The 17,523-nt window shown below is 39.1% G+C and overlaps 1 protein-coding gene across 1 annotated transcript in view; it reads left to right on the forward strand.

Moving 5' to 3' along the window:
* The first annotated feature begins 10,718 nt into the window (after positions 1-10,718).
* Positions 10,719-17,523, forward strand: part of LOC107678995 (GTPase IMAP family member 4-like) — a 16,307-nt gene continuing 9,502 nt past the window's right edge. The window contains exons 1-2 of the mRNA XM_016474398.1: positions 10,719-10,790; positions 16,185-16,850. Of these exons, the coding sequence (XP_016329884.1) occupies positions 10,763-10,790; positions 16,185-16,850 (694 nt within the window). The 5' untranslated portion in view covers positions 10,719-10,762. The remainder of the gene's footprint in view (positions 10,791-16,184; positions 16,851-17,523) is intronic.

Below are 17,523 nucleotides of genomic sequence, written 5' to 3' on the forward strand. Positions count from 1 at the left end.
ACATCGATACGACGATGTATCATCACAGAGATTTGACGATACGAGTATCGATACAGCTGTCCCAGTATCAATATTGTGGCACGTGTGCAGCAGTGGACCGCGCTTAATTTGAATACAAGAACACCGTTTAAAATGGAGTAGAAAATATAAGGTTTCTAAAAAAAATTATGAATAGAGCATAATATATAGGCTACAACCAGGTTTAATCTGGCCGCAGAGGAACACAATTGGGTTGCCTGATATAAAGAGACGTAAACCCCAAAACAGAGCTTTACACTTGCGCAATACGGAAATATCTGCTAAGTGTGCTACTTATCTTTGTCAACCTGGCAACCATGTGCACGCGCTCTCTCCACTGTGGATAAACGCGCTTGCTTTCTGAAAACAGCAGTTAGCTTGCAGTTTAGCGACCTCCACTTCAAGTCTATTCTCAGAAAAGTGTGATTCATCAACTGTTCACTCAAGAGTACAGTTCGGAGGGGAGCCAGAGGAGGCAGCCATTAGACTGGTGTCTATTTTGTGTTAAAGATGAGGAGCGCATACAGCTGCCTTGCTGAACCACTGTTTTCCTCACAGTTGCTCTTCACTGCAATAGCCTGTAATATCATCCTTGGAAATACATCAAAAAAACTTCAGATATGCTCAATTTCAACAGTAATCTGAACAGTTCCTGGAACCACCAGGATTTCTGATTATATTTTTAACAATTACGTTTGCTGTCCCCTTCTATTCTAAGATCTCAGTTAGTTCAATTTCCTTTATTTTAATTAACAGGCATTGTAACTCTGCTCTAGTCTATTTGAGTAAAACAAATTACATAGTTCCTCAAGATGTTCATAGCTACAAAGCAGAAATGAAATAATAACAAGAACTGAGAGTACACAGCTCAGAGAAAATTTAAAATATTTAATCTGCATGCATGTTTATGCACCAATTAAAGGTTATTGTTATTACAATGCTCTGCAGGTCAATTCAAATGTGATGTAACCTACCAAAATTGGCTTTGATGGTCTAATGTACAGGGCTTTTGATTTATATACTTTATGTATGAGACTCGCATCCAGCTCCTGTCCAGCACGCAGTTTGGGTGAAATCAATGTGTGGCTACATGCCATCAGAAACTCTATGCTGAAAAACAGTGGTTAAAATTTAATTAAACTTTCACCACTGGAAATGACATAACCTTTAAATTCTTAATAATAAAATAATTATATCACAGTGTCACAATATAATAAAGTACATGTTGTTACCTCACATTAGCAGAGAGCTTTTCTCCAAAGGCATCCCTTATTTGTTCAGTGACAGTCCTGTGGTCCCAGGATTTCTGGAATTCAAATCCATTCAATATATGTCCTTGTTCATGTAACTGTTGCTTTATGCGATGCTTGACAACGACACTGCTTGATGGCATTGGAAGAAGGATGACATTTTTGTTGAAAGTATCGTGAAAATGTGTTTTGGACCTAGATAGCAAAGCCGATATTATATTTGGTATTTATTTATCCATTATTGCAGTCGTGAATCAAGTTCATCAAACCATAAAACATGACAATTTAGGATGATGTATGTATTTTTATATTCCTACCACAGCTCTTTTAAAAAAGTTGGCGATCATTCATTTCATTATTCATGCTCTTTAACACTACACTAAAACTGGTGAGAGTACATCTAATCACTCCTATCATTTAAATTAACAAGCTGATGGAGGAACAAAGACACAGAACTAGAAAACAGAAAATGTTGTCCTACAATGAACTACAATAACACCATTTTTTTTTATTAAAATCAAACACATTGCTGAACAACACCCACTAATTTCTATTTTCCCCCATATTTTCTTTATGACAATGTTATGATTGGTTTATGTACTACAAACACTTTCATCACTTCATAATGGGCTTTATACAATGTACAAATAAAAAATAAAAAATACCAGAATACGGGCAGAAACAAGGCCTAAGTAAGTTAGAGGCAGTCATTAAGAACTTCATTACTCATAAACTTTATCATTGTGAAAATACCCCGAGATGACTTGAAAAATAAACATAAATCATATTGTCACAATCGTGTGTTTATTACCTTCAAGTTGCATTAATCGAAACCAGACCCGTTGAAAAAAAAAAACGGATCACAAGTACAAAATAGCCTTTGATCTGCCATTTGAATGATTTTTAACAGCCTTTACTGTTTTTATTACGGATACGGTTTTTGAGAACATTATCTAACCGTATTGACCGCGACGCCAAAGTGTGTTGCAAGATTAGCAAACGTACATTTCACGAGTTTGTGGTTTGTGTACATGCCCTGTAATCGCGTACTGTAACGTTATACATGGTAAAAAGGCAGCGGCTATTTACACTAAGTACAAATAGCAGCATGTTTTTGTGATATTATTTACACTAAGTGCAAATAGCTACAGATTCTATTTACACTATTTTAAAATAGCAGGATTTTCTACTACTTATTGCAAATAGTGGCAATTATCTGCACCTCAGTATTGTAGTACATTACAAAACATATAGAACTAATAACTTATTGAGTGTAAATTTAAATTTTAATTCAAATTATTAAATTGATGCCACCTTATTGGGACAATAAAGCCCTCCCTACACCTACCCGATACTTTATTTTCAACTTTTTGATTATTTCGTTCACTTTCATTGAAAATAAATGCTTTTCTGATGTGATTTGTAATTTGAAAAGGGAGGAAAATATTCGCCAAAAGATGGATTCGAACCTAGGTCGATCGTGTCAAAATGAGTATGTCACACGTTTTACCATCTGCGCAACTGGAGCTGACGATTGTTGATTGTCTTTTGGAATGTTGACTAGCAGAATCATACGTTGGGGGGCAGAGTTAGTGTAAATAGCCTCTGCCAACAAGGAGGGCTATTTGCACTTAGTGTAAATAGGCACTCCGAAAAAGTTTTGGCTTGCGAACTTACGTTTAACGTCATTAGGTACTGTTAAGTTGTAAATGTACGTTGTTCTTACCTTTTCCTTGACCGGGAGCTCCAGCTGCCAAAGTGTTTCTGAGTCTGATATCGCAAAGATTGCCGCAATCCTCCAGTTTGGCCTTGAGTAACGTTAGCAGCTTGACCTGCCGAAGCACCGACTGAGCTGCCAGGCCTGAAAAGTGTCCTCATCTCACTTTCCACCGTGCTGTATGTAGTTATTACGTGCAGATGAGCCTGTACTTGGTCGCTCAAGGGACGAGGCCAAAGATGTAACCGTTTCAGGAGATGATAAAATATTTCTTAAAACCCCAATAGCTTGCTGAAGTGCTCCAGCGGCCGCCTCATCTACATCAGCCATGCTGATCAGGACCTGTCCCGGTGACCCTGATCGCGCCTAACCTGCCTTCCGTTTCCACTATACTCTCTCACACATACATACATTCTTCTCTTACATTCACATATTTTCTTCAGACATACATACATTCTATATATATATATATGCCTCATCTACATCAGCCATGCTGATCAGGACCTGTCCCGGTGACCCTGATCGCGCCTAACCTGCCTTCCGTTTCCACTATACTCTCTCACACATACATTCATTCTTCTCTTCCATTCACATATTTTCTTCAGACATACATACATTCTATATATATATATATATATATATATATATGTGTGTGAAAGGAGAATGTAATTTTGTGAAAGCAAGAATATATGTATGTGAAAGGAGAATGTATGTGTGTGTGAGAGTAGAAATTTATGCATGTATAAGGAGAATGTCATTGTGTGAAAACAAAAATATATGTATGTGAAAGGAAAATGTATGTGTGTGAGAGTGCCAGAATGAATTATGGCTTGTACGGCCCCCAATATGTGTGTGTGTGTGTGTGAGGCGCCGGCGCGATCAAACAGCTGACACATTAAATACTCCAGTTTTGGTCATACAGATAAGAGTAAGACAACCCGCAAAGTGTTTAAATAAAAAAAAAAAAACTAACACTAGCTTCTCTATTCTTTTTGTATTCTATCTATTTCTTTTCTTTTTATTTATTATACAATTAACAAAAGCAAAAAAGGCCTCAAATACTAGCTTACTCTATTCTTTTTCTATTATATCTGTTTTCTTTTTATTTATTAGGCCTATATAATAAAAAAAAAATGGAGTGTCTATTTACACTAACTCCGCCCACCAATGTGTGATTTGGCTAGTCAACATTACAAAAGACAGTCGACAGCTTCAGTGGCGCTACCTGCCATCTGTAGGTCGTGGTTATTCTTGGTAATGACAGCCAATCACGTTCCCGGCTGCAACCATGAATCGTATGGTATGGCCAATCAGCCAATCGCTACAATTATTCCCCTTAGTAACAACCAATAACTGACCAATCAACGTCAAGAGCCCCCGGAGACTTGTGGATTACGGCTGGAGAAGATGATAACGTTCATTGATTAACTTCTGACCAACATTTGCAAAGTAAGTCAGTCTTTTGTCAATAAAAATAAAGTGGCAAATATATATAGTTGTTTTAAATGAATAACCAGTAGCTCAGACCAGCTAATAATTCAGGTAATTAATACAAAATATTATAAAAAAAATTAATTATGTTATATTTTTATAGATTAGTCGACCAAGCAGAATATAAAGTATATAATATACTTTAATATAAAGTATATACAGTTTACTACAGCTTTACCAGCTGCAACATTAAAATGATTTATACACATTAATACATCACTAATTATAATCCAAAAATATAGTGTACATTATGCTTCTACTTTTAGTACTTTAAGTCTATTTTGATGCTAAACTTACTTGTTTTAGCTACGTAACATTTTGAATGCATGACCTTTACTTGTAATAGAGCAGAGGGTTTCAAAGAAAATAGTTTCAGGGGAGGTACAGTGAATGGAAGTAAAAAAGTTGTCTTCAAAAGGAGATCACATAGAATAGACTAAACTTTCTCTTATCCACTACCCATTACTTACTTGAACAATCCTCTGTCTCAGGTGGGACAAAAGTTGTATTTAACATTATAATAATTATTGAAAACATTACCTCTTACTTTGGGATAATTCTGATATGTTAGACAACATTTTCAGCCTGTTGGAAAAATATACACAGACAAAGCATAATATAAAATCAACATTACAAGGTGACCATGAGTAAATATAGTAATGTAATATACACAGCTGCATTAACTAATGTGTTACCAAATGTGTTTGTTTGTTTCTCTATAGTCTTTATATCTTCATTTTTTTATTTAGATGGAACCTCACTTCAGGAGACGGGCTGATGGCAGCCTGAATCTGACAGATACAGTGGAAGCGGCAAAGGTGAAGGAAGCCAACAAAGGAAAGCCGTACACGAGACCACTGTCCCTGGAGGGAGTGCTGGACAAGGCCAAGAAAAGCTTAAGTCAGCACCACGGAGATCTAGCTAACAGAAAGCACCTGCTGGGTTTCTTTGAAATCCAGTTTGGTTAATTTCGCGGGCAAACATTCAGCTGGGTGGCTGAAAATGCCCTGGGGTATGCTGCTTACCTGGTGTCATCTATGAAGAGGGACCCCACAGGAGGCAGCAAAGACTCCCTAGAAAATGCCCACAACAAGGGGAGTTTCAGGGAGTATATTGAGCTCACTCCCCGCACCCAGCCACCAAACATACTTCCACCGCCTCTCTCCGCTCCCTCTTGGAGGTAGTAAGTTTGATGCGTCAGCGAGGGCTGGGAAACAGCAGCAGCCAGATCCGGCGCAAGCTGCAGGAGCGTCATGCTGAGGTCTGGTTGCAAAAGACAGTCCAGTATCTGACAGATTGCAAGGGGATTGCCAGTGCTGTCTCGTCGAGCCTGATCCTGCCTGTGACATTTGAACCTGCTCCTTCAATGCATTCTGTCCCTAAGCACTGGTGGCTGATGCAGGTGTATGCCCAGGATGTCCTGCAAAGATCAAGGCCACTATCACATCACAATATGGTCGGATCTTAAAAATAGATTCTACTAAAAAGTGGCCAGAAAACTAGCAGGACACAGCAGCACTACCTGGGCAACCAATGTTGGGAATAAGCATGGACTGGTGATCGTGTCCGTGCTCACTGCCAGTGAAGGTTTTGGTCTTGGGCCAATGACTGAAGACCTCATCAAGCGATACAGAGTAGCTGGGGTGGCTCCTCCCGAGGTACTGTATGTCGACCGAGACTGCTGTGACAACACTCTTCTGAGGAGGATGTTTGAAGAGTGGGAGCAAATGACCATCCGGTTAGATGTATGGCACTTCATTCTGAGGTTTGCTGTGGGTTGCACCACCGACTCTCACCAGCTGTATGCCACATTTATGAGTCGCCTCAGCCATGGTATTTTCATGTGGGACCAGGTCGACCTGACGGCCCTGAAGAAGGCAAAGCATGCAAAGCTAGAAGCTGACTGGAAACCATCAACCGAGGCTGATGTGCTGCGCTGTATCAGCCGTAGCGAGCTAGCCCTACATTGCAGGAGAACCACTCCTGCAATGGGAGACCAAGAAGACCCTGGCGATGATTGAGAGCCATATTCAGGCCTTTGATGGAGATGCTGGTAGTGACACTCTGGGAGTCCCACTAATAAACTCAGCCTGGATGAGAGAGATCTTGAAGTCCCAGCGGAAGCATGTGGCCTGCATTCAGGATCCTCTAGGTGTGCAGCTCTAAATGCAGACGGGCACTGTAGTGAAGGGAGGGCACCGTCTTCTTCCAGGCATATCTTTTGGATGGACTTGCAAGGTGGAATGAGGACCAGGCTGTGGCAGCAACATCTGATGAGCAGCAGCCACATTCCTACAATCACCTTCTGCGTCATGCTGTCAATACTCTTGCAGAGGAGGTTATGGGCAAGAAAATCATCCCTTATGTTGGTCCAAGATAGTACACCGGTAGATAACTATTTGTTGTTTTTGGTGACAGTTTCATTCAAGTGTGCACACACCATTTAACCACTGAGTTATAACATAATATCCTGGTATATTATCTAATTGTCAATGTTTTAATATTTTAAAGGTGACCTTATTGGAGTGGAATATCTTTACCAGAAAACTGGTAAAGTTCTGCAGGACTACAACTTGGCCATTGAAGAGTCAGAGACCACTGAGGTTGTTATAGAGGTGGATGAAGGTTATGCTGATCTTGAGGAGTTTCAGGACATCACTGTCCCCACCTTTGACACAGAACGGACACCTGCTGCTTCTTCACAAGCATCAATGTCTGCAGCATCTGCAGCATCATCTCCAACCCCTCCAGCAACCAGCCCCATGTCATCACTCTCTGTGGTCCCTCCATCACCAGTGACATCTCCTGTTTCCAGCTCACCGCACACTCAATCAAAGCTCTCTCCTGGAGCACAAAGCTGCGAGTTTTACCAAAGTATTCATAGAGGTTTCAGTACTCTAATGTATACTTGTCATATTGAAAGACATAAATACAAATTTAAATAAATATTTACCTTTTTCATGTAGTCCCAGTGGACCAATTATACGCAGAAACTGATCTTCCAACATCAGAAGAGAACACTTCACATGATGTAAGTGTAAGTCATTCCATTTGATTCCAAGGATTCTCCTTAAGCATTTGGCATCAAAAGCATCCAATTTCTTCTCTTGAGAAGTCATTAACTGCCAAGTTTCGCTGCTGTAAAGGACTGTGGACAGCACATTGGACTTATAAAAGCGTAATTTGTTTTTGAGCGTCATTTTCCTGGTTTGCAATATATTTTAAAATGCTCTACCTTTTCTTGTTGTCTATGAAAACCTCTCTTGGGATTGGGTGGTTGCCTTGACTGCTGCTGATAACTGCTGATGTTGTCCACAAGTAGCTGCAGATCCTGAGTGTTGTTTGCTAATGGAGCTATATCATCAGCAAAGTCTAGGTCTGACAGTTTTCGTCCCTCCAGCCATCAGAAGAGAACACTTCACATGATGCAAGTGTAAGTCATTCCATTTGATTCCAAGGATTCTCCTTAAGCATTTGGCGTCAAAAGCATCCAATTTCTTCTCTTGAGAAGTCATTAACTGCCAAGTTTCGCTGCTGTAAAGGACTGTGGACAGCACATTGGACTTATAAAAGCGTAATTTGTTTTTGAGCGTCATTTTCCTGGTTTGCAATATATTTTAAAATGCTCTACCTTTTCTTGTTGTCTATGAAAACCTCTCTTGGGATTGGGTGGTTGCCTTGACTGCTGCTGATAACTGCTGATGTTGTCCACAAGTAGCTGCAGATCCTGAGTGTTGTTTGCTAATGGAGCTATATCATCAGCAAAGTCTAGGTCTGACAGTTTTCGTCCCTCCAGCCATTCAATCCCCTTGCCAGTTGTTGCATTCCTCATCACCCAAACAATGGCGATCGCGAACAGCATCGGGGACAGGATACATCCTTGCCTTACACCGGTCACCACCTCAAACCAGTCACTATATCCATCTTCAGTCCTCACTCTGCATTTGGAGGTGTCGTAGATCTGCTCAATGGCCCCTACGACTTTTGATGGGATGCTGTAGGCAAGCAGAATCTTCCAAAGTGATGGCCTGTGCACGCTGTCGAACGCTTTGGAGAAGTCGATGAAGCTATCTGGAGGTACCTGGAGTTCTCCCCACTTCTCAACAATTCTCCTCTGTGTGAAGATTTGTTCCGTGCAAGAGCGTGTTGGCCGGAAGCCTGCCTGTTCTTCACGCAGCTCAGAGTTTACATTGTCACGTATTCTATTGAGGATGACCCTGCAGTAGACTTTTCCCGGAATTGAGAGCAGAGTGACCCCCCTCCAGTTATCACACTCCACCAGGTTGCCTTTCTTCGGAATGCACACCACCTCACCATTCTTCCAATCCTCTGGTACGATGCCTGAGTTCCACACCTGGTTGAACAGACTGCACATCCAGGTGATCACACGCTAAGATGTTAATGTTGATAATTTGCTGCAGCTTGGAAGACTGGAATAAAGTTCTTACATTCCAGTAACCTATTCGAGTTACCATCTTGGCAGACAGGACTCGAGGTCAGCTTCCGTTTGGCTTTCACTGGCATCCTTCGTGGAGACTCCAGCAGGAGTCGACTGTTGTCCCAGCTGCTTTACTCTTGGAACCCTTTGGACTGTTTTCGTAGCAATGATTTTTTTTTATAGGAACAAGGTGCTAACCTGAAGCCTAACCCTCCTCCTTTATCCAGGCTTAGGACTGGCTGGTGGCTGAGCTCACCAGGCGGAGTTACCGCTAAGCGGTTGACTTAATGTAACCGTTTTCTTCTCCATTATGAAAGATAAGATTTACTGCTCACAACATGGTCTTCGACAGACTGCAAAAATCCAAAATACATAATACAATGTTAATCAAAAGCAATAATACATGAGACGAGGGTGTGAACAATTGCTATGTGATCTCAGCTGTGTTGTGCTGCTGCATCATAGTTGTGATCAAATAGTAGTTGATCACACCATATTTTGTATTATTGCTTAAATGTTTATTAATATTGGTTGTTTTATGTTTTCCCAGGTTTAGCAGGCGTTGCAAGTCAAAGGAACAGGAGATTTTGAAGCAGGGTATCTAAGCCCCAGACGCACCCATGGCAGGACCTGAGAAGCTTCCTGTGGCTATGCAGAAATGACCAACTCTCTATTCAGGCAATTTTGCTGAGTCTCACCTTTTTATCCTGCCACCAAACACTGCTGGGGTAGCAGCAGGAGTAAAAGACTCCCTTCTATCGTTTCTGCACTGTCCCAGCTTTCAGATGTTTCTGATTCTAATCGCACTATAGCTCGCTGTCTCCAGCTCCCTAACTATTTTTCTATTAACTTTATAACTTTCATAGAATATTACCTGTTTTACTGGTTTTGATTTTACTCTTGTTTAGCAATTCACGCAGCAGGAGGTGGTTTGACTAGTCGTTCTCATTTCCCCTTAATTGCAAAAAATTAAGTAATAAGATGAAAATTAAGATGTTTATGCAAGTCATTTCTGACAAGTTTTAAGCTGGGCTAGAGTAAAACAGATATAATACAATGAAATTATTTTAAAAGTTAATGAAAATGCATTGCTACCAGTCCTGAATCCCTCAGAGCTCTCTCTCCCATTCTAAAGCACAGTGTTTCAGTCAAAACTCATAGACACTGAGATGTTAAAGGACATGCTACAGGCAATTCAAAAAGTCTACTTTTCAGATTTTATACATTTAGAGGGCATTTGGTAGTTAAATGTTTCAACTGCCCAATGCATTTAAGAAATGAGAGATTGTAAAAATGATGAATAACAATCTAGGGGCTATTGTTGAAGGCTGGGAATTTACTAAGTCATGTTTTTGTTGTTTGTATTTGAAGTTTTTCGGTTTTTGAGCCCCTCTCTCTTTTAGAATTGCTGACATTTTTACTCGATCGGCGCTCCAGTCAATCTACTCCACACCCAATCACGGGCCCCCTCCTTGCTCGGGCCCCGGGGCTTAAGCCCCACCTAGCCCAATGGTTAAAACGGCCCTGATTGCAATAGTCCAGCCTGGATAGAACAAGAGCTTGAATAAGGAGTCTGCAACGGGGAGGAGCATTTTCATGACGTATAAACAAAAGTGAAAGAAAAGCTGCTCAGAGGTTATTCAACAGCTTGACTCTGGGTGAGTTTATATGTCCTGTTTTTGCGATGTTTTATGCAAGTATTCTGATTTTTTTAGATTATTTAAATAATTTCAAATATATTTTGCAATTGCAACATACATTGATATTGTTTTTATGTTTTAAATGGTATCTTCTCAGAAGCAGTTTCATGGGTTCATTGTGATCAGTCTGTATTCAGATACAGTGAAAATGGCGACAGAACCTACAACACTTCCTGGTAAGAGACTGTTTAGACTAAATATCAGATATCAGTTCATTTAGTTTGTCTTAGTATAAGAGTTAATTAGTCTTGTGGTTTTGGAAAACATTCTTTATGTATCATTTGGTTTATTTTATAGTGTCAAATTGTTATTAAATATAACACATAGGTGTATATCTTACGCATACATTTACTCATAAATGGTTGAATTACTGTTCAATATGTTTGAAAAATGGCACAGTGAAAATGTTAATTTGTTAACTGTATGTAACAAGTAAAAACTATGAATTACCACAAAATTTATGGTTAGAAACAGTGAAAGAACATTCCCAGAAGTCCTTGTATTACACATCACATATGATTACATATATTCGGGAATTTAATCCTGCGGCGCAAAAAATCTGGTCGGGTCCCTCTACACTAAAGGTCTTTGGGGTCAATATGACTTTGGGAGATTGAGGGTTAAGGTAAAAAGAAATGAAATATGTACGATTATAAGCTGTAAATATATACACAGGTATCCTGTAAAACAGGGACATGCAGAGAGTTCTTCAGAAGCAGAGGCTCAAATGTAAAAAAGGGGCATCTATAATTATAAATACATTTGTTTTATGTTTATATTGTTTTATTTGTAGTTTGATCAGGCAGAGTATTGTAGCAGAAAAAAAAAACATTTATTTTTTTCAACACAACCTGAAATGTGACAACCACATAATCAGACATTATATACTGTATAATTCGTTTATAAATTTAAACTTTTACATTTAATTAAAAAAATTGTATTGAAATTCTTCAAACATCACATAGTCAAGGCATCATCTATCTTACAGTTGTGGCCAAAAGTGATGTCTGAAGCAATATTTGCAAACTATTTGCTTTTAATAAATCTTCCTGAAGTTTTCTCCCAAAGTTGGGCTTTATTGGAAGACCTGCATGTATCACACGACTGTTCCAAAGGAACAGACACAAAGACGAAATTCAGCTGAACAAACAGGCTTTAATAATCCACAGGCAGGTAAATTCTGGGCAGGTTAGTGACACACGCAGTATAGAGGTTCAAGACCCGACAACAATAGGCTTGTTTGAGATGCGCCTCGACTCGCCTGAAATGTAGGCGAGAGCAGGCGGCTGCAGTGAGGGGAGGAGTGAAATAAGCGCAGTCAAGACGGACAGCTCTGACCTCTCGAAGTGGAACAGATACCTACGAGATCAAAGACAGATATCGCATTATTCACACTCACGTGCTGTGTTGCTAATAAACATGATATGATTTCAGTTCTGTTGCTTTTATATGAAAATAAATATGATGAACAAGACACTCAAAGTGCTTGCTATTTAATTCCATACGAAAGGTGGATTTTTCCTTTAATACAAACATGTATTTTAGATTTTTATAGAAATATGACAACAATCACATATCTCACACAGAGATCACACTGTCACAGTGTTTGGGGATATTCATGCATAATTTAAATACATAATCACATGAAACCAGATAAAAAAATTTTAGAAGAGAACACAGCATCACAGTTGTCTGAACCAATGAGCATTAAGCTGTGTCGTCAGTCAGTCGTTTCCCATCATGCTTTTGATCAGCGCAGACGTGGAGAGCAACTGCGCTCGACTGCTCAATCCGACACAGCCGCCTCGCCGTCGCCAGAGTTTTTTGGCACACGTCAGCATGACATCAGAGCAAGTCGGACGTAACTCGGACAGTTTTCTAACCGGCATGCATCTCGCGGTGATCAGTTCTGCGCAGATTTTGCTCATCTCAAACAAGCCTAATGAATAGAAAGGGAGCCACTTAAATACAGACCAGACTAGACACACCTGAACAGAATGACACAATCAGACACAAACGGGAAACTAGGTCAGGGGACTAAACTAAGCTGGGGCCCATTTCAGAAAGGAGGTTAAGTGAAAACGCTGAGTATGTTAACCCTGATATGAGGGAAACTCTGGGTTTTCTGTTTCAGAATGGGAGGTTTGTCAAACCCGAGAAAGCAGGGTAAGTCAAGCCCGTTTCTGAAAGAGAAGTAACTTATACTCAGAGTCAGTCACCGTGGTAACTTACTCTGTGAACCTAACCTGGTCAGGAGCAGGTTAAAGCGCAAGCGATGTTTAAATACTTAATTCATGCACACTGCAAAAATGCTTTTCTTACTAAGCATTTTTTTTCTTATTTCAAGTACACATATCTAAAAATTCTTAAATCAAGATGGATTGTCTATATAATTATTCTATATAATTCTATATAATTATTCGGAGTGTCTATTACTAAGTGCAAATTTACAGTAGCTCCGCCCTCCAATGTGACACAAGGTTAATACGAGGCGCGTGAATAACAGCTTCAGTGGTGTAGGCAGTAACACGTTGGGCGCGGAGAACTAGCTTGTGATGTGATTGACCAGGTTTGAGTCTGGCTTTTGCCGAGCTCGCTCTTCTCTCTTTTCCCATCACATATCACATTAGAATTTATTTTCAATAAAAATTAAGAAAATGTTCTAAAAGTGGAAGTAAAGGGCCTAACAAGTGTTTAATAATGATAAAAGTATTTATAATTGTAATAAATATAATCGTTTACACTCTTGTATTATTATTGCATCCCGTTAATGTACAACAATACTGAGGTGCAAATAGTATAATGGCATCTAATTATTATTTAAACTTATTGCAAAGAACTGCTACTTTTACATGGTAAATAGAATATGTCACTATTTTCACTAAGTGTAAATAGCATCTAGAGCTATTTGCACTTAGCCTGCTGTAAATATGATCTATCGCTAAGAAAGTATGCTAATTCCATTTAGTGTAAATAGCCGCTGCCGTATTTTTCTTACGCTATTGGCAGATCATTTGTAAAATAAGAAAAATGCACTTAAATTATTATTATTTTATTTTATTTTTTTTGCCCGTGGGATACCATGAAAATGAATAGCCGATTAATTCAATAACCTACCGTTCTGCCAGTTTTGACCTCTGTGATATTATAACAGTGATAAGAATTAAACTTGTATTGACCCTGAAGTATGCAGACGTCTTTTTGGCAGGAGCTGTTGCCATGGTGAATCGTAATATCGGAACTCCATTGATCATGGCTTTTCATAATCATGGTGCACCCGCTAAACTCAGAGTCAACCTACTCAGAGTCGATTGAACTAACTCTGTTCAGCTGTTCTGAAACCGAAAAATCACAGTTTCCCATCTCAGAGTAAGTCAACTCAGAGTTCAAGTTTTAACTCCGAGTTGGTTGAACCTCTTTATTGAAACGGGCCCCAGGAGAACATGGAAACACAGAAAGCACAACAACAAGGTCCATATTGTAACAGCATGACTTGTCATAAGTCAGGTTTATAATTTCCCAAAGGTGTTCAATGGGTTTAATGTCAGGGGGCTGAAGAGGACACTTGAATACTTGAGAGCATGAACTATTGTGCTGAACTTTGTTGCATGTGCGGTGTGTTTGGGATCGTTATTATGTTGGAAAATAAACATTTGATCTCAAAACAGATCCTCCATATTTGGCAACATTGTGTCCTACATGATTTTTTGAGGTCCACCTAATTGGCCCAATGAAGGTATCCAACGGTGGCTGAAGGTTTCCTGTGTGTGCGGTCTTTTCAATGCACAAAGTAATTTAATTTCAATTAAACTCTAATCTGACTCCATTTTATTATGACCTTGAATTTAGCTTGAAATGCAAATCAGTTGTTTGTCCATTTCTAATTATTCATATTTTGGCATTTGATTATTCTAGTTAACCCTTTACTTTAGTTTACTCGTTCATTAGTCAGTCATTTAGAAGATGTTTTGAGGTGCTTCCACATTCAGGTGATTTTCATTGTCCTGTCAAAAATGCTCACCAATCTTCCTTGAGCAGCCACAGGACTTTACATTTTGTATGGTAGTGGTCTCACTGTGCTTTGAAATCATTCTATGGACATTGTGACCATTCACATCAAGCACATGAGCAAAATTAGACCAAATCCATAACCGACTGACCAGATTTAGCTATGATAAAACTAAAAATAAAGTTAATACCTGCCACACAGTGATGATTTATTGAGTTATAGGCTGGCCATAATAGCTCCAATCATGGTTTGACCGCTTGGCCAAAAATGAGGTCAACACAATTTGGTATGTTTTAGTGCATCATGACAAATGATATTAGTGAAACTTGGAACACGTACATTAGTTTTACACTCCAGGCACAACTTCACAACATGCATACAGAATATTAAATAAATATTCAGTAATACATTTCAATAATTCATTTAAATAAAGTGTGAAGAATCTAGTTTTTCACATTCAGAAATTACTTTTGGCCACTACAGTATGTCACTTATATAACAATATAAAAGCACAAGGAATAAAAGTCGTCATCTTTATTTCTATAACGCTTTATCCCATACAGATTGTGTCAAAGAAGCTTTACAGTCTTAAACAGGAAAATAGTGTATCGATAATACAAAAAAAATTCAATTCTGCTGTAGAGCAGCTCTAAAAAGAGGAAAGAAGAAGAAAAAAAGGAAGCTCATGTCTCTTTGTTTCAGTCCTGAGCACATGTTCCCTGTGTCGATAAAGTGAATAAGTAGATGTTGGAGCCACAGGCAGGAAACTGTGCAATGGCGATGAGTGGTCCTTGAGTATTTTAGTGAGGGTACGTATGGTGGCCTCATCACGCCTCTCACTCAATGAGTGGAGAGATGAAGTCAGAAGTCCGACAGCAATGATTTTGAGCTCTTTCCAACTCATCAGAGAGGCCTTTACGCAGTCCACCCCAAACTGGGCTAGCATACTCAAGAACTGGCCGTATGAAGCCCTGTCAAGTATATTTGCATTAAACATTACATTGAAGACCTGCTCTCTTTGCAGCACTAAGATCAGTTTAAAAGTGGAGAGTCTCATGATTACATGTCCAGAAATGATGGGAGATATGGGAAATTACGTTGTCATCAGAGCACATTATCAATTGTGATTGCGTTCTATATCGGTGCGCTTCACTCAATTGCTCAAGGCCCAAGCGAATGCTCCACCCATGTACTGCTCATGCTCACTACTAAGTGCTCTTTAGAACCCCTTTAGTAGATATTTATTAGGACCTCCTAACATTTAGAATTGCATCACGGTTCTGTTTATGCATGAAGTTGAACTGGATAATCCAGATGGTTGAGAACCGCTGTAGTAAATGTCATTATAAATGATGCAGAACTATCTAGACCACCTTCACCTTGAGCTGTCAAATGTATAAATATGATTTTTACTTATGATTTTTAGTGACATTTCAGTTTATTTCCTGTTGTTGATTTCTCTCCTGTGCTTGAAGCAGATGAATGTTTTATTCTTCTCTTGACGATACACTTTACTTTGTCTTGTTTTACATTTATCATCAATATTTTCTGTCTCTTTCAGCGATGTCAGCGATCTTCTCCAGTACAGATGATTCAGTGATCCGGATTCTTCTGATGGGCAGAAACGCTTCTGGGAAAAGCTCATCTGGAAATAAGATACTGGGACAAAAGAGGTTTAAAGTTCACATACAACAGAAAAAGAATGAAGTTGAAGATGAATTTGGTGAAGTTTGTGAGGGCCATACACAGATCTGTGGGAAGCAGGTGCATGTGATTGATTGTCCGGATCTACTGGATCCAAATCTGAATAAAGAGCAGCTGGAGATGTTGAAAGAGCAGCTAGTCTCTCGATGTTCAGAAGGTCTCAGTTCAGTTCTGCTCACTGTTCCTCTAGTGAAAAATGTGGAAAATGAAGAAGAGATTTTGGCTTTTCTTCGATATTTACTAGGACCTCATATTCAGAAATACATCATGATTCTGTTCACACATGAAGATGAACTGGAGGATCTGGATGAAACCATTGATGAACATTTAAAAAACCATGAAGATCTCCAGCAACTGGTGACTGAATGTGGAAGAAGGTTTTACTGTTTCAATAACAAGTGTAAATCAGACAATCAGAAACAAGAACTACTGCAGAAGATTGAAGAAATGATAATTGAGAACAGACGGAAATTTACCATGGAACAAATGAAGAGGAGTGACAGCAAAGACACTTTTATCAATTGTAAGTGGTTTATATATCAATTGTGAATTATCTCAGTAATAAAATATGATGGCAGTCACTAAGGGTAATGGCTGAAAAATGCAAAAGGGTCTGGCTGCAGCCTTGCGCTTGCACTCTCAGACACTTGCGCTTCCGCTAGCGACATCACTTGCAGTCTTTATTTTTTTATTTTGTTTTATTTATTTGATCTTTTTGTTTGAATCTCTCAACATTTTACAACAGTAGCCAGGTGGTGAAGACAAGACAAAATAAACTAAATTACGAAGTCACTTGCAATCGGCGCTTGCACTCTCCGATACCTGCGACGTCACTTGCAATCGACACAAATCGTGCGTGTTGCCAATGGAGACAAGACTCTGTGGTGGTGATTAAACGATTACAACTAGTTTAGTACTATAACGTACAGGGTCCTGCAAGAAAAAGACAAGACCCGCAAATCCGTGGCCACAGAACAACAGAATATGAACGCAATGCACAAAGTCTCTCGTTAAGCGTTTTCCTCCTGTAGAAAAACATAAACACTTAACATGGCGTAATGTATTAAGATGCTATTAAAATATCAAATAAAATATACAATTTATTAATATAATGAATATGTATATAGTATTTTCCTCCCATACCGCAAAATGTGGCATAATGGACTAAGATGATAAAGACCAAACTCAATGCTCTT

This window comes from Sinocyclocheilus anshuiensis, unplaced genomic scaffold (assembly GCF_001515605.1).
Source record: "Sinocyclocheilus anshuiensis isolate Anshui unplaced genomic scaffold, SAMN03320099.WGS_v1.1 scaffold3569, whole genome shotgun sequence".
Classification (NCBI taxonomy): Eukaryota; Metazoa; Chordata; class Actinopteri; order Cypriniformes; family Cyprinidae; genus Sinocyclocheilus; species Sinocyclocheilus anshuiensis.